The sequence below is a fragment of the Boleophthalmus pectinirostris genome, unplaced genomic scaffold, assembly GCF_026225935.1.
Source record: "Boleophthalmus pectinirostris isolate CB_2022bp ecotype Guang Dong unplaced genomic scaffold, ASM2622593v1 HiC_scaffold_4, whole genome shotgun sequence".
NCBI classification, from domain to species: Eukaryota; Metazoa; Chordata; class Actinopteri; order Gobiiformes; family Gobiidae; genus Boleophthalmus; species Boleophthalmus pectinirostris.
Window position 1 is genome coordinate 37,108,224 of NW_026571353.1, and position 26,049 is coordinate 37,134,272.

At 40.5% G+C, this 26,049-nt stretch overlaps 1 protein-coding gene, 1 long non-coding RNA gene and 1 pseudogene across 2 annotated transcripts; all 3 read right to left on the reverse strand.

The window, feature by feature from the left end:
* Nucleotides 1-322: 322 nt before the first annotated feature.
* On the reverse strand, nt 323-1,787 carry LOC129411365 (uncharacterized). The gene is made up of 3 exons (XR_008633278.1): nt 1,624-1,787; nt 1,494-1,549; nt 323-431 (listed from the first exon to the last, which is right to left on the reverse strand). It is a non-coding gene; the product is annotated as an uncharacterized LOC129411365 (long non-coding RNA).
* Nucleotides 1,788-3,771: 1,984 nt separating this feature from the next.
* On the reverse strand, nt 3,772-6,257 carry LOC129411363 (uncharacterized). The gene has a single exon (XM_055162073.1). The coding sequence runs from the start codon at nt 6,111-6,113 to the stop codon at nt 5,424-5,426; it is 690 nt and encodes a 229-aa protein (XP_055018048.1). The 5' UTR covers nt 6,114-6,257; the 3' UTR covers nt 3,772-5,423.
* A 666-nt stretch (nt 6,258-6,923) lies between these two features.
* On the reverse strand, nt 6,924-25,689 carry LOC129411362 (GTPase IMAP family member 8-like; annotated as a pseudogene).
* Nucleotides 25,690-26,049: the final 360 nt, after the last annotated feature.

The window sequence follows — 26,049 nt, forward strand, 5'->3', positions numbered from 1 at the left end:
TACAGTAATATACAGAACAATACAGAAAAACTACAAAAAACACGATCCGTCCATTTCAGTGCAGACTACAGTAATGGATATTAACCACTTTTAAATCTTAATTCTTTCTATTCTAAACTGTAATGATTCGCACTAAGATCTTGTCAAGACATTTAAAAAGAAAACATTTGCATTTCTATAACTCTTATATAAATATACCATATCTTTTTAAAGTACAATTTATCTTAAGAATCATATAAATTGAAGCTCAAATGAAGCTCAAAGCAGATGACTTGGACTTGACTTGGAGTTATGAGCCAGTGACTCGAGACTAGACTTGGACTTGCCTTGTCTTTGACTTGGGACTTGACTCGGACTTGAGGTCACAGACTTGAGACTTAACTGAGACTGTGCAAAACAACGACTTGGTCCCACCTCTGTCAGCTTTACTCCTGTGACAGACATAGAAATCCTCTGTTAGTTTGTCTTCACACATATCAGGCACTCTGGCGCCCTCTGCTGTCTCCAATGTGCTACTACAATCACATACTGACCGTGTTATTGTTATTATGATATTATAATATTACAGGATTTAAGTTGTTGACTCTCACTCAGTGTTGGGGAGTAACAGATTACATGTACTGGAGTTATGTAATCAGAGTACAAATTATGAGTAACTGTATTCAGTTACAGTTACTGTTTCAGTGAGTGGTAATTGGATTACAGTTACTTTGTTGAAATAATTGGATTACACTGTGGTATTTTCCTGTTTTCACATTTGGGGCTATATCCCTTTTTTGTTTTTTCTCGGTAATTCCACTCACAAACTAGGTCTAAACTAGGTCTAAAACCAGGTCTAAACAAGGACTAAACCAGTTCTAAACCAGGTCTAAAACAGGATTTAACAGGACTAAACCAGGTCTAAAACCAGGTCTAAACCAGGTCTAAAACCAGGTCTAAAACCAAGTCTAAAACCAGGTCTAAAACCAAGTCTAAAACCAGTTCTAAACAAGGACTAAACAAGGACTAAACCAGTTCTAAACCAGGTCTAAACAAGGACTAAACCAGTTCTAAACCAGGTCTAAAACCAGGATTTAACAGGACTAAACCATGCTGCGTGGACTGTGTCTCCTCCTCTTCTATCAATAATATTTTTAGTAAAGACTCGGCCTTTTCATTTTCTTTTATCAGATAAAACATTTTATGTGAAGATTTCCTCGTCTTTGCTTCTCTACAGCAAATCAAGTAATCCAAAGTATTCAGATTACATTACTCACTTTAAGTAATTTAATGGATTCCGTTACAAACTACATTTTGTGATATGTAATCTGTAATCTGTAGGGGATTACATTTTAAAAGTCACCTTCCCAACTCTGCTCTCACTATTATATAAATCATGTATGAACAATAAAACAGTTTTACATTTACATTGGTGACAGTGGAGCTTAATTATTTGGAGAGACAAACGCACAATTTACAACGTTTTACATAAATACAAATAAAATACAACATACCTGTGACAGACATGGGCCTATAAATACTCTTAGTAAATCTTCACACACACTGGCTCCTGTAAGAATGAGAACAGCACCGTGAGATGGCCGCTCATTTTCACGACATTCACAACCACAACATAAAACTAACTTTAAATCTTTACACGTCAAATAAAATGTACAAAACTTGAACTGAGCGCATCAAGATACATCCATTACACGTGAAAATATCGTCTTATCAACATGTGTTCTTGTATTTATGCGAACAGTGAGTCATTTTGATTAAATATATTTTCTTTTTAACAGAGACAGAACTTCCCCTGTGCAACAGCTACTGAGAGAGGAAGTGAAGCTGCCAAAATAAAATACACGCGCTTTTCAAAATAAAATGTCAAAATGATCAAATTCACATTTAAATTATAATGAAACATAAAACACAAAGAGGAAATAGCAATAAGCGCATTTTAAACTCCATTATACTTACTTATACTTATTTTAACTTCATATTGTTCAGAATAAACTCGACTCTTTGCTGACCTCTGGTGGTGAAGGAAAAAAATGAGCTGCAGAGATAAAAATTAAACTGAAATTGCAATTGAAATAGTTACAATTAGCAAATCACTAAGACTAATATCGTTTGTACTTGTTTAATTTTAGTGCAGTATTTTCTCAGTTTTGCACTAGTTTAATCTTAATTTTGAGAGTCACAATCCCAAAAAGTGGTGTTGTGAGTGAAAATTCATAAAATAGGAAAGTGTAATATAAAACAATAAATAATTAGAGTAAAAATTTTTAAATGGTTTGGTCCTGGTTTAGTTCTTGGTCTAGTCCGTTTTGATGTGGTGCATGTGTAAGTGTGATGCACCCTTAATTTCAGTCGTTTTCACAACTTTATTTATTTTTGGACCTGGAATATTTGACTTATTTCGGTGCTTCTCACTTGTAACACATTACTTCAATATATACATTAAATACATTATTGACAGTCAAATTTTTACCAAAGGGGAGATGGAAAATTCTCACATTTAGGCCTCTGTCCCTCGGCCTGTCCTTAGGCCTGTCCATAAATTGAGAATCAAACTTGTACATGTTTTAAATCGTGCTGCATACAGTTCCAGAAACTATACATTTTAATACAATACATAATACAGTTATCTCATATCTTTTTTTTTTTTTTTTTGCCTTAGTTAATGCAATTTTTTTCTTTTTTTTAAGTGTATTAAAATCAAGATAATCAGTCATGTCCATCTTTGCCTTAGTTTAGTTTATTTATTTAATGAGACAGAGACAGAGACAATCTACATTAACCTTAACAGGAGAGATGCATTGTACCAGGTTGTAGCACCAGTGTTAATTTCCACCTGTCGTCCCTGAGCAGGTTCATCGATTGATTGTATTTATTTGACCTTAGCCATCAGCTGTTCTTCTTGGAGAGCTGTGTAGCAAGTTTTTGGCTTATTGAATATTCTGCACCTCCTAAATCCATTCATGGTGCCACTCTTTGCAACACGTGACCATATCTCACCTGTAGTTTGTTTTAGGGCAGTGGTGGGAGTCATCCGTGTCCTCTCAAACTCAAACACTGTTACTATGGTGCCCTATGGTGTTTGTGAAAGGTGAGGTAGCATTATGTATCACACTGATGATTTTAGACTGCCTTCACCCTGGCACACACACACCACATAAAACTGGGACTTAACTGGGACTAAACCTGGACTAGAACGGGACCAAACCAAGTCTTCATCAGGTCTAAACTGGGATAAAACACTGCTGTGTTTAAATTTAGCATGGTATTAAACACACGCAAGATGTTTTCAGTCATATAATCTGTCAACCCAAAGTAAGGAGCTCATTTTGCTTTCTGATTGGATAATTGGATTGAGAACCACGTTTTCATTTGTGTTTTACTTTAATATTTGTTTCATTATTATTGCGACTAAATCATGAGTAAAATCAATATTTGCATACTTTGTTTCAAAAGGTTTGTACGTGAAAAGCATTAGTCTCCAAACACAAAAAACAACCAGTGACTGTCGTGTTTGAGCCAAACTAATTGTCTTAATGTACTCCTTATTTTTGGATCAAGTGCAGGGGTTATATAATAGCATCTAGGGATCCATCCAACAATACTTACAATACAATATAAGCCTAATATTGAAATATAATTTGACCCTCATAAAACAATCCACTGTGTGACTCTGTACACACGTCACTACTCCAGAGCGTTAGTTATACTTTTATAGATACATAAGAAAACAGCTTCATAAAGGTTGAATATGTTAAAACACAGAAGACACAGTTTAGTGTAGTGAATAAAATATCATGTTTATTGTTGATTATCGTTAAAATAAAAGACTGAAGATTTGATTTGTTTTTCTGATACCTAAAACATATACAATTCAAAGGTTTGGGTTAAGGATCGACAATGAAGGACTGCAGACTTAGTTAGACCCTCAAAAACAAATTAAATATGATAAAATGAGGAACCACAGTAAGTGCAGGGCCATGGATGGAGACGGGGGAAGGTGAGCACCGACACAAATATAAAACAATATAAAACTGATTATTCCAACATGTATAAATCATTCATAACATCATTGAGTATTATGTTTATAATGACACAAAGCCAGTTTAAGATTTAAAAGCTCTATAAGAACAGTACTTTAAGGTATTAGTATTTGACTGGGGTCAGACTGGAGTTCTTTATGCAGAGCCCATCCTTTCAAAGCAGTTTTGTACCTGATACATTGTTTAGTGACTACTCATATTTATTTATTCTTTAAGGTCCTTGAAATAGACGATCTGATTGGCTCTGTCCACTATGGCACTCTGTACAGTTCTGTACTTCACAAATCTGGGGAAAATGGAGGACCCTTCTGTCTTTGCAAAAGTACATCTTTGACGCTATTAAAACCTTATTTCTAACATTATCACAAAATAAAATTTGTTATAAAGACAACCCAATTTTTTTAAGTGTAGATTACTTTAGTTTGTGGTGTTATTTTAATATGTATTATGCTTCAAAATTAGCAGTGAAGATTCTTCATTTATAAAGTGATCTGTCAGGCTTAATTGATTTTAGCGACTCTGTGAAAACCTCAGAAGTACAGGTCCCTGTGACTGGAACTGCCGTGGCAAAAAGAGCCAACTGAAGATACCATCTAGAGCTAACCTGAGTTTAATTCTGAGAGGAGTGAGGAAGTGGTTCGTAAGCTTAGACAGTTGTTTTATGAAATCACACAGTAAGGCTGGTTCACTTCCTTTACAAACTCACTTATTTCTTTTTCATGTTGTTTTTGCTTAGTTTCTTTCTCTTCTTCCTGCTCTTTTTGCTTTGTTTTTTTCTCCTCCTCATTTCTGACTTTCTTTATTTCTTTTTCATGTTTTGTGACAAGTTCATTTATTTCTTTTTCATGTTTTGAGATTAATTTATTCATTTGAATCAGCTTGTCTGGTTTTGCCCAAAGTTGTTTTACAATAACACTTATTTCTTTCTGATGAATTTCCATCTTCTGCATCTGATTTTGAGCAGTCAGTGCCTGCAACAGATCAAAACGCTTATTTTTTTCTTCAATTTGTTCCTTGTGAAGTTGTTTCAGATATTCTGTGTCTTTTGTGTGTTTTTCTTTGAACTCATTGTGCTCTTCAGCTTGTCTTCTGGCCTCTTCTTCATATTTCCTCTTCATTTCTTCCACTTGATTTTGATGCCCCTCCTTTAACTCTTCTCTCTTCTTTTCCTCTTGTTCTAGTTTCAGTTCATTTTCTTTGAGTCTTTCATTATAGTTTTTCATTTCCTGTTCCATTTCTTTTTGCCTTTTTTCTTCTTCCTGTTTTCTTTCTTCATCTTCTTGTTTTCGTTTCTCCCACCATTCTTTTCTTTCTCTTTCCCACTGTTCTCTCTCCTGTTCCATCAGTCTCCTGCTCTCTTCTAGTTTTATTTCAAACATTTCTTTAGATTGCTCTTCTGATCTGATTTTTTCTTCCAGTTCTTTGTGTTTTCCGTTCCCATTCCTGTTGCTGTTTTTTCTCTTGTTCCTTCCTCTGTTTGTCCTCCTCTTCTCTCTTTTGTTGTTCTTTTTTGCGCTCATATTCAGCTTCTTTAATCTTCATTTCCTTTTCTTTCAGTTCTTTTTCTTTCTGTTCCTTTTCACTTTTAATTTGTCTCATTTCTTCTTGTAATTTTTTCTCTTGTTGTCGTCTTTCTTCATCTTCTTGTTTTCGTTTCTCCCACCATTCTTTTCTTTCTCTTTCTCGTTGTGCTTTCTCCTGTTGCATCTTTTTGATCTCTTCTAGTTGCATTTCCTTTGACTTTGTTTCAAATTGGATCTTTTCTTCCAGTTCTTTTTGTTTTTGTTCCCACTCAAGGCGCTGCTGTTTTTCTTCTTCCTTCCGCTTTCTCTCTTCTTTTTCTCTGTTTTCCTCCTCTTTTTTATATTTCTCCTCTTTTTCTTTTAATTCTTTTTCTTTCAGTTCTTTTTCTTTTTGTATTTGTCTCATTTCTTCTTGTCTTCTTTCCTCTAGTTGTCGTCTTTCTTCATCTTCTTGATTTCTCTTCTCCAACTTTTCTTTTCTTTCTCTTTCCCACTGTTCTCTCTCCTGTTCCATCAGTCTCCTGTTTTCTTCTAGTTTTATTTCAAACATTTCTTTAGATAGCTCTTCAAATTTGACTTTTTCTTCCAGTTCTTTGTGTTTCCGTTCCCATTCTTGTTGCTGATTTTCTTCTTGTTCCTTCCTCTGTTTGTCCTCCTCTTCTCTCTTTTTTTGTTCTTTTTCACGCTCACATTGTTCTTCTTTTAATCTTCATTTCCTTTTCTTTTAGTTCTTTTTCTTTCTGCTCTTTTTCTCTTTCAATTTGTCTCATTTCTTCTTGTAATTTTTTCTCCTGTTGTCGTCTCTCTTCATCTTCTTGTTTTCGTTTCTCCCACCATTCTTTTCTTTCTCTTTCCCACTTCTCTCTCTCCTGCTCCATCTGTCTCTTATTCTCTTGTAGTTTTATTTCAAACATTTCTTTACTTTGCTCTTCGGATTTGACTTTTTCTACCAGTTCTTTGTGTTTCTGTTCCCATTCCTGTTGCTGTTTTTCCTCTTGTTCCTTCCTCTGTCTCTCCTCCTCTTCTCTCTTTTTTTGTTCTCTTTCACGCTCATATTCTGCTTCTTTAATCTTCATTTCCTTTTCTTTTAGTTCTTTTTCTTTCTGCTCTTTTACATTTTCAATTTGTTTAATTTCTTCTTGTAATTTTTTGACCTGTTGTTTTCTTTCTTCATCTTCTTGTTTTCGTTTCTCCCACCATTCTTTCCTTTCTTTTTCCCGCTGTTCTCTCTCCTGTTCCATCTGTCTCCTGTTTTCTTGTAGTTTTACTTCAAATTGTTCTTTTGACTGTTGCTCTAGTCTGATTTGTTCCTCTAGAGTTTTTCTTTTTTGTTCCCATTTCTCATGCTGTAGTTTCTCTTCTTCCTTCCTTTTTCCCTCTTCTTCTTCTCTCTTTTCCTGTTCTCTTTTCCACTGCTTTTTCTCCTCTTTAATTGTTTCCTCCTTTCTCTGAGTTCTTTCTCTCTCTGTTGTCGTTTCTTTTTCAAATTCTTCCCTTTGTTTGTCCATTTTTTTATTTATTTCTTCCATTTCCTGTTGGTATTTTCTCTCCATCTCCTCCCTCTCTTTCCTCATCTCCTCTTCCTTCTTCTTTCATAATTTTCTTCATCTCTTTTTTAATGGCTGCATCAGCCTCTTTGAGCATGTCGTTGGTGTAACAGCCTCCACCGTTTTCCTTCACCATCTCATCGATCTTCTGCAGCAGCTCCACGACCTGAGTGCGATTCTCTTATCATCATTATTAAACACATGGTACCTGTTCCCACACTTAGAGATCAGTTTCCTTAAAGGAACTTTCACATTCTTTTTCTATGTAATCTTCAATTGACATTTTAGCCTTGACCAGCTGATCTCCATGTGTAAAAAGAATAATAGTAAACTTTTGTGCCTCTTTTCCAAATGCTTCTTTGATGAGTTTTAGTGTTTCTTGCTCTTCTTCTGTCAGTCGTCCAATTTGTAAAACCAACAGAAAAACATGTGGTCCAGGAGCTAAAAGACTGATGCATCTCAGCATTTCCTCGTAGACCTCATCATGTGACATGGTTGTGTCAAAGAGTCCTGGAGTGTCCACCACAGCCACAGAGCGTCCGTCTACTGTAGTTTTTACCCTTTTAGAAACTTTAGTGACAGATACTGGACTGGACAGAGCTGTGAACTCCTTTCTTCCCAAGATGGTGTTTCCTGAAGAACTCTTTCCATTCCCTGTTTTTCCAATCAGAACGATCTTCAGACAATCAGGACTCAGACTATCACCACCTGAAAATAATAAAAACATGTTAAAAAATGTTACACTTTAACTATAAACACTGTTGGGCAAGTTACTTCAAAATTGTAATGTCTTATTTATGACTGTCTATTACTGTCGTTTCAAAGTAATTTGTTACATTACAATATTACTGCATTTAAAATGTAAGGCATTACATTACTATTGCATTACTTTTACGTTACTTTCACCAAAATAAGTGGAAATATGGGTTTGGCTATCTTAAATGTAGCTCATGACACTCATTTCACTCATTACACATCAAGTGGAAGGTGATGTGGTATGTGGCTGAGCTGAACAGGAAGTTTAGTTGCTAGCGTTAATCTGCAGCTTCACCTCGGTCTGTGCACTGTGTGAATGTAAACAGACACACGTGAGGAACTACTCTTGCCTTTTTACTTTCAAGGAATGCCTCAAACTGAATTCACAGCATGGTTTTGTGGACTGGATGTCATTATTTGGAGAGGACAATTTCTATGGATAATGTGGATGAGACGCTGCAGTTTAAATTTACAACTTTATGAGAGGTGAGGAATAAAGTCTTCTAATTATTTTCGCTATTTCCTGAGTTTGTATGTTGCTCCTCTGTGTCCGTCACTCCATCTGTCCCTGACGCTCTGTTTTATTGGCTGTTACGATAGCTTTGCTGATGTTTGGTGGTTATGATCTGACAGAGCAGCTCAGAGTCACACACACATGAGGAGCGAAACAGCTTCAAAATCCCACAAAGTCGGCTCATGCCAAACGCAGCCAAAATCTGGCAAATTCTCCTGTAGTGTAAGTGGTGGCTTTTAAGAATACATTTGATGTGATTCACAATTATGTTATGTATCTGTATTGATCTGGTTGGACGTTTCACCGCTGCTGATCTGCTGAATACACCACTTCAATACAGGGTAAAATGCATTGTAACACGCGTTACTAACATTTGTACCTAGTAAAATATTACATGTTATAATTAGGGATGTCAAATTATCGCGTTAATTGCGATTAATTAATTACAGTCATATTTAGCGCGTTATATTTTTTAATCGCGTTAATCTCATTTTTAATCTCTAACTTTAGTGTTTCTGTATGTGAGTTTCTTTATTATAAAACCTGTTTTTATGTGTTGTTGGGACAACAACACACACACACACAAAAACACATTTATACATTTTTTTATTTCGGTAATTCCACTCATTGCCGGAAAGCCACACAAAATGCGCGCAGTAACAGCGAAGTAAACGTCATGTTAACGTTGGAGGCGTCAGTCCGCACAATGAACGAGGTCGAAGAGCAAGTAGAACAGAGGCAGCAGTGCACAGGTAAAACACATTCGTGTCTTGGAAATTATTCTCCCGACGTGAAATATAAAAGAAAATAACAAATATAATATCGCCTGAAAACAACCTGCATAGGCTCATGATGTCTGCACTATTGTCCTATAGTGACCTGCCACATGAGACACACACACACAAACACAAACACACACAAAACACACACACACACAAAACACACACAAACACACACCTTCATCATCGTCATTACCCTGAGAATGTGCGGACCACGTTTCCTTCCGTAGTTACTTACTGCGTGGACATCGCTGTCCTCCGTGAGCCGCGTGTGGATCGTGTTTTCTCGCGTACGCGGCGTAAACCGAGCTTCCTCCTGTGCACCTCTAAACCAGAACTAACACCAAGACTAAAACCAGGTCTAAACCAGGACTAAATAGGAATAAACCAGGACTAAAACCAGAACTAAAACCAGGTCTAAACCAGGTCTAAACCAGAACTAAAACCAGAACTAAAACAGGACTAAACCAGGACTAACACCAGGACTAACACCAGGACTAAAACCAGGATTAATCCATTCCAGGACTAAACTAGGACTAAAGTAGGTCTAAACCAGGTCTAAACCAGGACTAAAAACCAGTGATCTCATATATAAAGCATTTCTCTATCAATAATATTTTTAATATGGTTAAGGAAAGACTGGACTTTTTATTGTCTTTAAGTAGACAAAAGTTATTATGTTCAGATTTCCTCGTCTTTGCTGCTTTACAACAAACAGTTTCTTATTCATGGAGACTTGGGCTCAACAAATGACTTTATAAAGTCACTTTTTTTAATCAATATCAGTCTTCTGATCTGCCACAATAATGTAATAATGAATTTAAAAAAAAAAATACCTCAAATTGAAGGCTTTTCTCAGCAATTTTAGGTGAGATTAAAATGAGATTAATTAGATTAATTATTAATTACAGATCAATAATTAATTAATCTCTCAATTTTTTAATCGCATGACAGCACTAGTTATAAATTTTTTTTCTGTAATGCCTTACATTACTGTGTTACAACAAAAAAGCAATGCATTACGGTAATTTGTTGCTTTTGTAATGCATTACTCCCAACACTGACTATAAACATGTAAAAGAGTCAGGTTCCAGGCCTGTTGGTCAGGGTGAATGTTCATGTAAAACAGGGAAATGATAAGACAGAAAACAGTGAACTTTCCCTCTGCCTTACTACTGCCACATGCCCTTTTCACTCAGCCCACTGGCTAGTTCTGGTTCAAAACGTGGATCCTCACTTCCTGCTCCATTCATTCTGTATGAGTAATTATCTGAGTCGTGCTAAAGTAAATCAATATTTAAGTAGGTAAGTCAATAAATAACAGCACTGCCATGACATTAAAGCTTTAACCTACTTGTGGAAAGCATTACACATATTGGCCTGAATGGCTTGGCAAACTCCATAAAAAGAAATTTACATGGAAATATTTACATGGTTGAAGATTGTTAAAATAACAGAATGTTAAAATAATTTTGTTTAAGGTTAGCATTAGGGTTGTGCATTGTGTAGTCTACCACACGTGCCCACAATGACCTTTCAAAATGTGTTCTGCGCCGCACTGTTTTGCATCGGGTCCTGCGGGAGTGCAAGGCTCTACTGAAGACTATAAAAAGCAGGAAAAAAGTCAGAAAGGTATTGAAAACGCATTCAATAAATTTAACTGGAGTTTAGGTGCAAATTCAACAATTGGGAAAATTCTGAACAGCAGTTACCTAACAGAAAACGCTGCATTGTCTATAGGGGTTAATCAGGGATGCCCTTTACCTCCCTATTTATTTAGTTTGTGTATGGGAATTTTGGCCAGTAGAAATATTAGAAATTATATATATATATTTTTTTTTATTTAAGCTGCCTGCACTGTCAAAGGTCCTCAACACCCTTTGTGACAGCAGGATATGTGCAACCACAAAGATCCTGCTTCTTTTGCCTGCATAACAACCTCTGCAACACCCCTGCAACCATCTGCATTGGTACCAACCCACACCACGGCCGCCTGTATCTCCAATGCCACTACAGGGTCACTGACTCAATGTGCACAAATGTTTCATTTCATGTAGCAGCTTCATGAGTTTAACTTTGTTTTGCTGATGTTGTTGGGGATGGCGGTAGATCAGGTTGTGCTGCTACGTAAATATTGCGTTTGGTTGTGTGTTGCATTCTGATTGTGAAAACCAAACACAGTGCAAGCGTAGGACAGGTGATGAAATATAATATAAGAGTATTCAAGATTCACATGTGACCATATGACCGTCTCTCTTTGGCATTTGTTATTATACAGGTATTACAATGTGTGGGCTACTATACTATAGCCTATATACAATACAGATATTTATAATACATATTTCAGATTTTGGCCTCGGTGACCCCCCCCCCCCCAAAAATTACACCACCAGCCACTGGTTATTTCATCCATCCATTTTCTTCCGCTTATCCGTCGTGGGGACAGCAGTCTAAGCAGGGACTCCCAGACTTCCTTCACCCCAGACACTCCAACTCCTCCAGGCCAGCCCAGAGACATAGTCCCTCCAGCGTGTCCTGGGTCTTCCCCGGGACCTCCTTCCAGTGGGACATGCCCAGAACACCTCCCGAGGGAGAGGCCCAGGAGGCATCCGGAACAGATGCCCGAGCCACCTCAACTGGCCCCTCTCAACGTGGAGGAGCAGCGGCTCTACCCCGAGCTCCTTCCGTGTGACTGAGCTCCTCACCCTATCTCTAAGGGAGCGCCCAGCCACCCTGCGAAGGAAACTAATTTCGAGGGCTTGTATCCGCGATCTCGTCCTTTCGGTCATTACCCAGAGCTCATGACCATAGATTAGAGCAGGAAGGAAGACTGATGGTAAATCTTCACCACAACGGTCCGATACAGCGACCGCATCACTGCAGACACTGCACCGATCCACCTGTCAATCTCACGTTCCGTCCTCCCCTCACTCGTGAACAAGACCCCGAGATACTTAAACTCCTCCACTTGAGGCAGGGACTCTCCACCCACCCGGAGAGGGCACAAGCCACCTTTTTCCCGGTCGAGAACCATGGCCTCGGACTTAGAAGAGCTGATCTTCATCTCCGCCGCTTCACACTTGGCTGCAAACCGCCCCAGTGCACATTGCAGGTCCTGGTTCGATGAAGCCAACAAGACAACATCATCTGCAAACAGCAGAGATGAAATCCTGTGGTCCCCAAACCGGACCCCCTCCGGCCCTTGACGGCGCCTAGAAATTCTGTCCATAAATACAATGAACAGAACCGGTGACAAAGGGCAGTCCTAGCGGAGTCCAACATGCACCGGGAGGTACTCCAGTCATACAGGGACCGGACAGCCCTTAGCAAAGGGCCCCGGACCCCATACTCCCGGAGCACGCCCCCCACAGGACACCACGAGGGACACGGTCGAATGCCTTCTCCAAATCCACAAAGCACATGTGGACTGGTTGGGCAAACTCCCATGAACCCTCGAGCACCCGATGGAGAGTGTAGAGCTGGTCTAGTGTTCCACGGCCAGGAGGAAAACCACACTGCTCCTCCTGGATCCGAGATTCGACTATCGACTGGATTCTCCTCTCCGGTACCCTGGCATAGACCTTACCGGGAAGGCTGAGGAGTGTGGTTCCCCTGTAGTTGGAACACACCCTCCGGTCCCGCTTCTTATACAGAGGGACCACCACACCGGTTTGCCAGTCCAGAGGTACTGTCCCCGAACGCGAGAGGCGTGTCAGCCAAGACAGCCCCACAACATCCAGAGACTTAAGATACTCAGGACATATTTCATCCACCTCCGGAGCCTTACCACCAAAGAGCTTGCCAACCACCTCAGTGACTCCAGCCAGGGTGATGGACGAGTTCGTCTCCGAGTCCCCAACCTCGGCTTCCCCCTCGAAAGATGAGATCCTCAAAGTATTCCGTGGAACACTGGACCAGCTCTACACTCTCCATCGGGTGCTCGAGGGTTCATGGGAGTTTGCCCAACCAGTCCACATGTGCTTTGTGGATCTGGAGAAGGCATTCGACTGTGTCCCTCGTGGTGTCCTGTGGGGGGTGCTCCGAGGAGTATGGGGTTCGAAGCCCTTTCCTAAGGGCTGTCCGGTCTCTGTATGACTGCAGCAGGAGACCTGTTCCCAGTGCATGTTGGACTCTGCCAGGGCTGCCCTTTGTCACTGGTGGAAGTGTTGGGTCTCGGGGTCTTGTTCATGAGTGAGGGGAGGATGAAGCGTGAGATTGACAGGCGGATCGGTGCAGCATCGGCAGTGATGTGGCCGCTGTATCGGACCATTGTGGTGAAGAGGGAGTTGAGGCGAAAGGTAAAGCTCTCAATTTACCACTCAAGCTACATTCCTAACCTCACCTATGATCATGAGCTTTGGGTAATGACCAGTAGGATGAGATTGCGGATACAAGCTGTTGAAATGAGTTTCTTCTGCATTTTCTTCTGGGCTCTCCCTTAGAGATAGTGAGGAGCTCAGTTACTCAGGAGGAGGTCGGAGTAGAGCCGCTGCTCCTCCATGTGGAGAGGAGCCAGCTGAGGTGGCTCGGGCATTTGCTCCTGATGCCTCCTGGCTGCCTCCCTGGGGAGGTGTTCCAAGCATGGCCCACAGGAAGGAGGCCCGGGGAAGACTCAGGACACGCTGGTGGGACTATGTCTCTTAGCTGGGCTGGGAATGCCCCGGGGTCCCCATGGAAGAGCTGGAGGAAGTGCGACCTGGCCCCGAATGAGCAGAAGAAATTGGATGGATGGATGGCTGGTCTATATAATATGTAATATATGTTTTGAATTATTATACATTTCTTATGCGTCATATGAATAATAATATTAATATGCATATTCATAATAATCATTAATAATCATAATTTCAAGCAACTGTGAAAACACCTGTCGTCTTTATTGGAACTCATCAAAATAAATGTACTGGCTGCCGCTTAATCAGCAATCAAAAAGAACCACAATCAGCCACTTATACATCACTAAACACAACGCAGGGTCCTGAAGCTGGATGTGCTGGGACAACTGGGACCACATATATGTAATAGAATTTAAGTAATTTTTCTTCCACGTACATCTCAGGTTAACATTGACACAAAAGCTTAATTAATTAATTGTTTTAAATTTTTTGTCATTTCATATTCTGGATTTGTTTAATTTTACTAAATTACTATGTGATTGGCTCACTCTGGAGTTTTGTACTGGTTGAGAGTGGTAGGGACCATTAGGTCTGGACATGCGAGGGACAGTGAGTTGTATGCTGTATGTAAAGCTTTCGTTTTAAATTTACTGATAGCCAGGTACTGCTTACGCTGTGAAGGCAGAGCTCATGATATTGTGAGTGAAGATATGCGAAGGACAGCAAGGTTGTGGTGTATTTGTAAAGTTTTGTTTCATATTAACTTTAATTTTAAACAAAGTACTGAACACAAGTTTGGTAACAATTACTAGGCCACATAATTGATTACTAAAGCAGGAAGTTTTAGAGGGTTTTATTTCAGTTAGTGACCTGTGATCACAGGCTGGTGTGAAAACCTAGGTAGATTTTATCTACTTTTGTTGTCATAAAAGGTTGTGATGTAATATACTGCTGACCACTATTCAAACTAGCTGTAGATGCTGTAGTAGAGCAGTGTGGGAAAAGGGTTCATGAGTTTAGGGAAGAGAGTAGGAAGGCTTCTTTTTAAGCATTAACCCCGGGCCCGGAGGCGCCAAGTTTCGTTGTTGTATCGGACTCTAAAACAAACCGCAGAACTCCAGAGTCAGCTGAGAAGCATTAATATTGGGTTCTGAAATTTAAATAAAATAAAATAAAATTAAATCAGGCTGTACATCTGGATGCAGTAGTAGCAGTTTCTGTGTAATTGTGTTAAAGTGCAATTTTTCTGTTTTGCATTCATGGGTACTGCTCAGTCCAAAGACAGATGAGATACTCTGTCATGCACAAGGGCACTCAGAGAGATAAGATTGTGAGCACTCCAGACTCTTACGCGGTTATACTGTCTCCCCATACAATAATAGTGCAGCTGATAGAGTTGAATGTGAAAATCTTTTCTCCCCTCGAATGTCAGCTGGTATTGTGGGTCGCACCAGAGGCTGGAATTTTGTATTCCCATTCACTGCTATGATGTGTGATGAGACACACATCGTCTCTGCGAATATGAAGGCACATTTAACTTTGATGTAATGGAACTCACACAAAAGTATGTGAATGACCTGAAGTCAGATAGGCAGTATGTCACAAAATGTTTTGATGTTTGGATGGAGGCTGCACAGCAGAAGATAAGTAGATAAGTCTGCTTTAGGTGGACGAATTGATGAGAGAAGTCAGCAATTAATACAGGAAGCAGTAGGAAACATGACACAACAAATGACTGACCCACTCACAAAAGAATTGGGTCTTGATTTAACAACAATGGCACCACATTTTGCCAAGCTTAGCCCAACCCTTGGGGCTAAAGAACGCTGATAGCATCAGGATCCACAGCGGATCTGCTTTCGGTTCGCCAAATCTGCCCCACAGTCAGTCCACTTTGAGGATCCGCTGTGTATTTGTTCCGTAATCTCTTTATGAGTGTCACTAACCCTAAACCTTGGACAGCCTACTGCCACAGAGAGAATATGCGGTTAAATCATGCACGGACGTGCCATTGACTTGCCCGTTAGTAGGTCCTGAGTGGAAAGAAGCAGCACCCACCGATTGTCCGTGGATTTAACTGTAAGTAATTGTTTAAAAGTACATTTTATTTACATAACGTTAGATTGTGATGTCTGAATGTCTGTAGTTGTGGTGTTTTATCAGTGTTGATGAGTGCAGTAGCAATACAATTAGCGACAGGAGTAGTAAATGTGATGAAGATGATGTGAGGTCAGGAGTGGGGACAGTACCATCTCTTGAGGTAGACAGCAGTCTAAATCCTGTTTTGGGCCCCATTTACACATACAGGAGTATTTTTAAAAACTGAGACATTTCCCTTCATTTGTACCCATCTTTTACAGTCAAACGGCGAATTCGCCTCTGAAAACAAATTTTTCTAAAAGCTCCAGCTAGAGTGGAGATTCTGGAAAACTCCGGTATCACGTTTGCGTGTAAAGTGAGATAAACGGAGTTTTAGGAGCTGACACACCGAAAGTGCGACCAATTTTTACCTTTTGCTATGATGATGACAGTGTGCGATATACAGGGTGTGCAAAATTTTGTTTAAAAAAAAAATATATATATATATATATATATATATGTATATATATATATGCTCAGTGGCAGGGTAATAACACCAGAGCAGACCCACCAAGGCTGGAGACTGAGAGGTACTGGAAAGGCATATGGGAGAGGGAGGCATCACATAACACCGATGCACAGTGGCTGGTGGATCTGAGAGAAGACCACAGCAACCTCCCTGAACAGAATCCAGTCACCATCACAGTGGCAGACATCCAGGAAAGAGTCTCAGGTATGAAAAACTGGACCGCACCGGGCCCTGACATGATCCATGCGTACTGGCTAAAGAAGCTCACTGCCCTCCACGAGCGCCTGGCAGCACAAATGAACCAGCTGCTAAGGGATGGGACTCACCCTGAATGGTTAACCCAAGGGCGTACGATCCTGATCCTGAAGGATCCCTCAAAGGGTGCAGTCCCATCCAACTATCGGCCAATAACCTGTCTCTCCACAACATGGAAGCTCATGTCAGGCATCATCGCGGCTAAGATAAGTGGGCACATGGATCAATACATGAGCACAGCACAGAAGGGCATTGGCAAAAACACCAGGGGAGCCAAGCACCAACTCCTGGTTGACCGAACATTTGCCCGCAACTGCAGAACCCGTTAGACCAACCTGTGCACTGCCTGGATTGATTACAAGAAAGCCTACGACTCAGTGCCACACACATGGATCACTGAGTGCTTGGAGCCATGGAGCATTTATGTTGGCTACTGTTGTGATGAAAAGACTGAGAAGTATTTGTTTTTTGGACGCTTTTGCACTCAATTTTACATTAACTAATTTTACAGTAACTGGGATAGTGTGTATACAAGCACCATGACAAAACCAGGATACTCAAAAAACCCGATCGTAACCAGGATACTGATGTGCATGTATACGCACTCATTATAGACAATGCATACCAGATCAAATATAGCATGCTCGCATACTGGCTGTCACTGTTCCATCCTTGCATTGGTCGTTGTTGAGTTTTGGCACTGGGGAGGCACATTGAATAGAAGTAGGTCTGCATATTCCACCGTTTTTGAAATAAAGACAGTCAGGAGGAGAGTGATGATGATAATATACTGAGGGAGCACAGAATTTCCAGTGCTTTAAAATAGTAACTGTTAGTAATAAAAAAAAATTTAATTTAATTTTCAGTGTTTTAAGAGTAATTTCAATAAATAGTAAATGCTGTGGAACTTGAAAGACAGATATTTTGTTGTAATGCTTTGTAATGACTTTCAGTTGAAATTTAAGCACAGGTTTTCTACATATCTCATGTTATTTTTTTCTCTCCACTCCATCCATCTGCTCCTGGTCCAGCCCTTCTGTCAAATTGTAGAACCCTTTGCAGCCCACGAGCCAAAAAGTTTGCCCACCCCTGTTTTAGACAGCACACTGGGTGAGCATACAGCAGAAAGAGCGTTAGTGTTCCCCACTAGCACATCTACCCGACAATCAACAGCTCCACCTATGGAGCCTAACAATTATACAGTACAAGCCAGACCACACTCATTTGCCAATTATACTGTATTGGACACAAATGAGATTTTAACACAAATGCCAGCCACAGGCAGCATAGCCCCAAAATCTATAAACTCTCTCCCGGATCCAGCTTTGAATCCCAGTATGGGAGCTGCACATGGTCCTGTGAGTGGGCAACCTTCATCCTCCAAATGCTGTCCTCTTGCACTTGTAGCATATGCAGAAAGGCAAGCAGTCAGGCAAAGGAGTTTAGTGATTAAAGGAAAACTAAGGTTACCTACACAGAACGAGATAGTGAGATTGAAAATGAGGGTCGTGAGTATCTAGACAGTGAAATGCCTTATGAGCTGAGGGAACGTTGCAATAGTAACAAAACCAGCGCAGACAGAAGCAAAGCTAAAGGTTATCCAAGTGGGCAATATTCTATGTTTAAAATAGGACATGTTAAAGTTAACAAACCGTGGACACCCATTGAAATTACGGATTTCATTGCGAGATCTCCTGATCCCCTGCGCGAAACCTGATGTTTTTGTGAACTGGTTTTCTTAAGTTTGCAGAAATTATAATGGATACGAAGTAATTATTGGAGGGTGCGTACAAACTGGAATGGCAATACTGTAATAAGCTGCTTGAATTTCCTGAGCCAGATGAGGACGGTAATAGGCCTGCCAACAAATCAATGATTGAGTGGTTGGAGGATCTTAAAAAGTCAGTGAATAAGGCATCACACGTGCGGTCTGACTTTACCCAAGTCATAAACAGGGTGTACAGGGTCCTCAGGAGACAGTATCAAAGTTCATCTACTGCTTTGATCAGACATGGAATAGATATTCAGGGCCGCAAGGGAAGACAATCAAAATCCACTACTCAAGGTACATTACTTGGTTAATGCAATGCGCCAACAGGTTCAGCTAGCTTATAATATAGCTGTGATTGAGTGGGAGACTGTAAAATGGTAGGAAATTGTAGATAAACTACAGCAACCAGTTGCTAATCGTCAGTCTGCCAGTCACTCTCAAATGGCACAGTTTTTGTTAACCAAACATTTGTGCCCCCAAATCAGAAAAAGACCACAATAGATAAGCGGGCAAAGGTGAAATGTTTTGGATGTGGGCAATATGGGCATTACAAAAGGGAGTGTCCTAATAGACAGCCAAAATCAAATTATTGTGCCATCACATATCCACAAAGAAACTTACCCTGCTTGTCCAGCACAGAGGAAACAAGACTAGGGAGGCCGTGAGGGGACAGGATCAGATAACAATTAATCATTTTCCAATCAGACAGATCAAGATGGTGCAATTGGCAATGACAGTGAATGAAGCTGTTAAAATACAAATTTCTAAATCACCTGCTGAAGACCCTGTTTTACCAGTTGAAATTAATGGAGTAAGAGTTAACATTTTAGTTGTTAGTGGAGCTACTCTTATCAGCAGTGAACAATGACAATGTGTGCAGTCCAACCAATGAGTATGTCGCTACAATGAGAGTTGCAGGAGTGCCGCTCTATGAACCAGTGTCAGATACCCTGGATGTTTCTGTTGCCAGCACAGATGTTCAGCATTCTTTTCTAATTTCAGATACATCGCCTATCTCACTGATGGGCCGGGACTTACTGTGTAAGTTACATGCTAGTATTCATTGCACTTCTGATGGGTTATACCTGATTATTCCTGATGATGAGGTAATACAGGCTGCACAATTAATACGTACAAACATACATTTTAGCTGGATTTTGTAAAATTTTAATTTAAGCAATCTCTTTTCTATTTTCAGAATTCAAACACTGGCTAAAACCTCATCAGTATGTGCGGCCTTGATGTCTGCTGCTAGCCCTGTCTTATCAACTTTCTGTACTACAGCTGTAAACCTGTCAGATGAATACATACACAGAGCACAGAACATGCTAAACCTACGATAGTGGCTGAAAGGTGAGCAGTTTCTCTTTGTTGGTCCACAAGGGTGTGCAATGCCCTTAAGATTAACAGAAACACAAAATGCACTCATGCAAAATGTAGAAGAAATACCATTTGTTGTGATAGCCTTGACATCAGGCAGTGATTTGGGACACATCAGGGACATGGTTAATCAATGTCACCCTGTTTCACAATTAGAAACTTCACTGCAACCAGCACAGAATCTTGGTAATGACTGCTAGAGCTAAAACTTGAACAACCTGTTGACAGAATATCTGCCATTTTCACTAAACAGAATACACCTTTCAAAATTTAATTTGGCCCTTCCTCAGAACTTTCAGATGTGCCCCCTGCATTGTGGGCAAAACATAAAAATCATGTGGGCTTAGATAAATCGGCGCCTCCTCACAGAGTGACTCTCAAACCTAATGCTCGATTGCCTAGAATAAGGCAGTATAGGCTTTCTCCAAGAGCCGTCAAAGGAATAGAAGGAATTATAGAATCACTATTAGAGCAAGGTGTACTTGTCAAAATGTCCAGCCCATGTAATACACCAATTCTGCCTCAAGATTTAACAGCAATCAATGATATTGTCATTCCAACTGCACCAGTTGTTCCAGATGTCAATTCAATCCTAGCTTCTTTACCATCTAATTCTAGCCACTACACAGTCATTGATCTATGTTAAGCCTTTTCCTCAATTCCATTGCACCCAGACAGCCAATATTGTATATGTTTACATTTAGTTTGAAGGGGGCCCAACTAACTTGAACCAAAACCCCTCAAGGGTACTGTGAGAGTCCTGCACTGTATGCAGCAGCAGTTAAGCGTGATCTTGATGACCTCTGCCTCCCAGGGGGGTCCACACTTTTGCAGTGTGCTGACAATCTGTTGATAGCCTTAACATCAGAGGAAGCTTGTCGAGTTGACTCTGTTGCACTCATGAAAAGCTTGGCAGAGTGTGGGTACAGAGCATCATTGGCCAAACTGTGGGACATATACTCAGTGAGGGTCAGAGACTTTTGTCACCAGACAGAGTGAAACCATTGCTCAGTATGCCACCAAAGACAAAGAAAGACTTGTTATAATTTTTGGGCATGGCTAACTACTGCAGACACTGGCTGTTTAACTATGCTGCTAGGGACTCTGTTTTGCGCTCAGCCACTTTACAAGCTGCACCAAAGAATGTGGTATGGACAAATGAACTGTGTAAAGCATTTGAGGATATTAAACATGCTCTCTCCTCTGCTCCAGCACTTGGCCTACCAGACTATACGCAGCCGTTCCACCTCCAGGTCAGTCAGAGAGAAGGTTTTGCTTCCTCGTCCAGAAACATGGCTCACGGCTCACACTTCCGCCCACTGGCGTACTACTGTGCGAGGTTCTCTCCAGTGGTGAAGGCTATGCCAGGTTGTCTGAAAGCTGTTGCAGCAGTAGCAGAAATGATTGAAAAACCATCTCCAATTGTTTTAGATCATGACTGTGTAGTTCTTGTTCCTCATGCAGTTTTATACATTCTTAATACATCTGCTACACAACACATGTCAGCAGCTCATCGCTCTGGTTATGAGGCAACTATTCTGTCAAAGGTCAACATAAGACTTAAACGCTCACCTTCCCTTAACCCCGCCACTCTTTTACCAGTTTCAGAAACTGATGATGAACATGATTGTGTAGCAGTAATTGAAGCTAGTACATCTCCCAGACTGGATTTAAAGCAGACACCAATTCTAGATACCATACTTCAGATACCAATTCTGATCTAATTCTGTATACTGATGGGTCCACTACACAGCCATCAGACAACACAATCATTGCAGGCTATGCAATTGTTAATGAGTGGGAAGTTCTAGAGGCAAAGTCACTCCCAGAGGGTACATCTGCACAAGCTGCTGAAATATATGTCCTTACCGGAGCATGTATTTTAGCTGAAAATAAAGTAGCAACGAATTTATACAGATTCACATTATGCCTTTGGTGTAACACATGATTTTGGACTGATCAGGAAACAAAAAGGCTTCCTGACCTCAGGAGGTAAGCCCATTCAACATCATGCACTAGTAGCAGCACTATGAGATGCGATTATGTTACCTAAACAATTGGCAATCGTCAAATGTGAAGCTCACACAAATGGTACTGATTCTGTTGCACATGGAAATGCGCTAGCTGATAATGCAGCTAAACAAGCAGCCATTCCTTCTTCCCCCACGGTACTCCAGTGTACAGCCGCCTGAACAATTGCTTTGCCATCCATTAATGATGTCGCAGATTTACAAAACCGCGCTGATTAAAAGGAGAAAAGGATTTGGATACGGAGTGGTTGTAAAACTGATCAAGAGTCAGGCGTGTGGCTCCATCCAGACGGCCAGCCGATCTGTTCTTGTTCACTCCTCCATGTATTGGTTCGTGTAGCTCACGGACCTTCACATGCAGGAAAATCTGCAATTTCACATAACATCTTAGCACAATGGTTTGCACCAGGACAATCAAAAATGGCACATGATCTTGTACAGAGATGCATGATTTGCCGTCAAAACAAGAAAGGTCTGGGTGAGGCACAACACAACCATCTTCCCATGCCAAAAGGAACATTCACAAGTCTGCAGATGGACTTTATACACATGCCACCTTGTCAGGGATTCAAATACTTATTAGTAATCACTGATGCTTTTTCTAAATGGGTGGAAGCTTTTCCTGTTCACAGGGAGGATGCCGTAACAATGGTAAAGTGTCTCATGAAAGAAGTTCTCCCCAGGTTTGGAGTGCCACAAAGCATTAACAGTGACAGAGGACCAGCCTTTGTCTCAAAAGTAACTCAGTTGTTGTCAGACGTTTTGGGTTTTGAGTGGGCTTTGCATGTTCCATGGCACTCACCAAGTTCAGCTTATGTTGAGAGAATGAATGGCACAATTAAAGAGAAACTAACTGTCATGGGCTTTGGTCTGAAATGGCCAGATGCATTGCCCATTGTGATTTATTCTATTAGAAGCTCACCCAAAAGAACAACGGGGCTGAGTCCACATGACGTCTTGATAGGAAGACCCATGTCCACTGGGGTAAGTCCTCCACTTACACCTCACAAAGTCACCTTGTTATGGACTGAGGAGTACCTTGCTGATTATGTCAAAGCACTTGTTGATGTAACTAGGAGATTTCATTTACAGGTTCAAAATAGGGTCCCGAGGCCATCCCAAAAGAACACACAGTTTTGTACCAGGTGATTTTGTACTAATTAAATCTTTGGAGAAGCGTTCTCTTCTTCCCAGGTGGAAGGGGCCATACCAGGTATTACTGACCTCATGGACAGCTGTTAAGGTGCAGGGGAGGCCAGAATGGATACACTTCACACGGTGCCAAAAGGTCCCGGTGCCGGAGGACGGACAGGGGAAAAAACAGAACCCTCCTGCTCTTCTACCGAGGGCCCGAGCACGAGTGCTGTGACAGAACAGTGATTCTACCATTTGCCCTCCTCCATCTTGGTGGGGTGGTGTGCTGGTCCTACACTGGCCAGTTTAATGAGTTGGGAAAACATCCAGCTCAAGTCAAGGTGCACCACACCTTGACACACCTATCCAAGGGAGTGAGTAAATAATGACCTGACCAATCAAGAACTGGTTTATTTTAATTTTAATAATTACTATTGCTATTTTTATTATTTTCCACTTTACTTATTTCAATTATTTACTTGTTTTACTTCATTTTACATTTATTTTACTTATAATTAAATTTAAGGTTCAGTTTTGATTTTACTGATTTGGTCTAGTCTGTTTCATTTTACTCATTGAATATTTTGACTTTTTTTTTTTAGAAAATCTCAGTTATCTGTTTGCTTAAGCTAACTTTAATATTACCTATTTTATCTTGGGTTGTGATGTGTTTTATTTTTTCACTCTCATGTGAGCACAATATGTTTACTTGGGTCATGTTGAATGTCTGAACAACAATGGTTATGTCTGTCTCAATAAAGAGTATTATGATGTTATGAACAAGCTAAATTAAGAAGCTAAGCTAATGCTACATACCCATTGTCAATAAACCATTACTCAAGGTGTTCTAAGAAGATTTTTTCAAGAAGAATGATGAAAATCGCTTCTTGGGAGTGGGCAGAATAATCCTATAAGAACCATGAAGTAAGAGCATGACTGTCTACTCATGACCCTTGAGATAATGGACCCAAATTATTTCCAATACACTCTGGTGACCGAACGTTTGTTTTTCCCCAGACATTTCCATATTTTGTGTCCTGTCCAGGCATCCGGGTTTTTTTTAAAAGTGATGCAAATGTCCGGGTTTTCATTACCGTTCAATGGGGCATTAAATTGAGAGGCTCTCTTAGATCTCTGTGACTCAGAAGGAGCGAGACACAAACAGTCGGTCAGTCTGCAACATGCCGAAGTGCAAATGTGCATTTAACAATGACTTGTACAACAAATTTTCTGTTTTCCGTCCTGGTCAGGACAAGTGGGAGTCCAGGTGCACAGGTTGCGAGGTGAGAGTGCAGTGTCCCTCGTTTATCGCGGGGGTCAAGTTCTAAAAATAACCCGCGTTAGGTGAAATCCATGAAGTAGTCAACTTTATATTTTACAAATATTATATCTGTTTTAAGTCTGTAAAATCCCTCACCACACACTTTATACACTTTTTTTCAGACAGGACAGGTGCAACCCGTGTTGCAATAACATAAATGTAAATACACAAAACTTACCACAGAGTGTGTAAAAAATAATGCAATTTAAATTTTCACTTCATAAAAATTGCATGTAATGGTATAAATAACATTATTCACAATCATACTCACATCTGTTTGTTTTGTTCTCAATTTCTTTGTGTTGAGCTGAAATCTTCTCTATTTGAGCTTGCAGAAGTGTCTCTGTGGTGTAGCTGTAAGTTATATTCTTGGTCTTCAATGTGTTTAAATAATCCAGCAGCTGAGGGACCTGCTGTTGGTCTCTGGGGTTGAATATAAAATATCCTCCTCCACAGCTCTGACACAGCTCCTGGATGTCTCTGTCTCCTTCAACAAACTGAAGCACAGCTGGAGCAGTGGGCTCTGAATGAATGAACAGAATCATAGTGAAGAGACCGACTCGAGAGCTGAGTGTGTCCTGGATGATCTTCAGCTCAGCCTTGTCTTCATCAATGAGAGGAGCCACTGGTAGAACCAGGATGAAGACATGGACGCCCTCAGGAGCACAGAGGGAGATGCACTGGAGGCACTGCTGCATCACTGTCTCCAGAGGTTTTCCAGACAGAACCGGCAGCTCCACCAGAGACACACGACGCCCACAGACCTCTCCCTCATGTTTAACACACTGCCCTGGGCTCCTTGTTGCAGGGAGCTCTGCTCGCCCTAAAATGGACTCAACTGCTGAGGTCTTCTCTGCTCCAGTCTTCCCAAAAAGAACCAGGTTCAGAGAGGGTTTCTGCTCCACAGTGAGGGTAAGGAATGATGTTTTGTTTTGATCTACAATGCTCCTGAGGGAATCAGTCAAGAGTTTGTGGTTTTCATCAAACATGTTGTAGAATCTTCTACCACAATCACTAATGAGCTTCCAAACACTGGGGGTGATCTGGTCCTTGTGTGTGAGAACCACCATGGAGTGTTTAAAGGCACCTGGACCAAACAGACTCAGGATGAAGGTCAGAGTTTCCCTGTCGTTTTCAGTGAAGTCTTGAAGGCTTCACCAGCAGCAGCAGGACGTTGGGTCCAGGAGAACACTGAGACACACATTTCTTCATTTCTTCTCTCACAGTCTCCACAGACAGACTGAACAGGTCTGGGGTCTTCACTACCACTGGTGGTTTTTCTTTCCAAATCTTAGCAGCAAAAAAGGTTTTGTTGTGTTGGCAAATCAAAATTCTCATTGCGCTTCTGCTGAATAAAATTTAACATTTTTGCTTTTTTTGTCATCACTTTTTCCAAACAGAACAATTCTGAGAGTGGAGTCTGGGGAAAAAAAAAGTTTAATCACATTAGACATCAGTGCTGAGGGAAACAATTTTAACATAATAATTTTAGCTGTGATGCTGAGAATGATCATAGGGAAGATTAACATTTTTTTTTTAATTACTTACCAGAACCAGGACCAGAAAGTGACATCTTGAGTGTGTTAATTCCTGTGAAAAAATAAATATATATTTACTCAAAAGAAACTCATGAAGGTTTAACCTAAATCAACAGTCACTGCAGTTACCTTTTTTAACTGCAGTAAGAATGCCTCCTTCTCTTTCTTTGGTCTGATGAGCAGCTGGAGGAGCATCCACAAATATTTCATGGGTAACATGTTTTTCATTGTTCTCTT

Bases quoted from the DNA above. Each gene is read 5' to 3' on its own strand.
- LOC129411363 (XM_055162073.1), bottom strand. From the start codon at position 6,113: ATGTTTGAAATAAAACTAGAAGAAAACAGGAGACTGATGGAACAGGAG.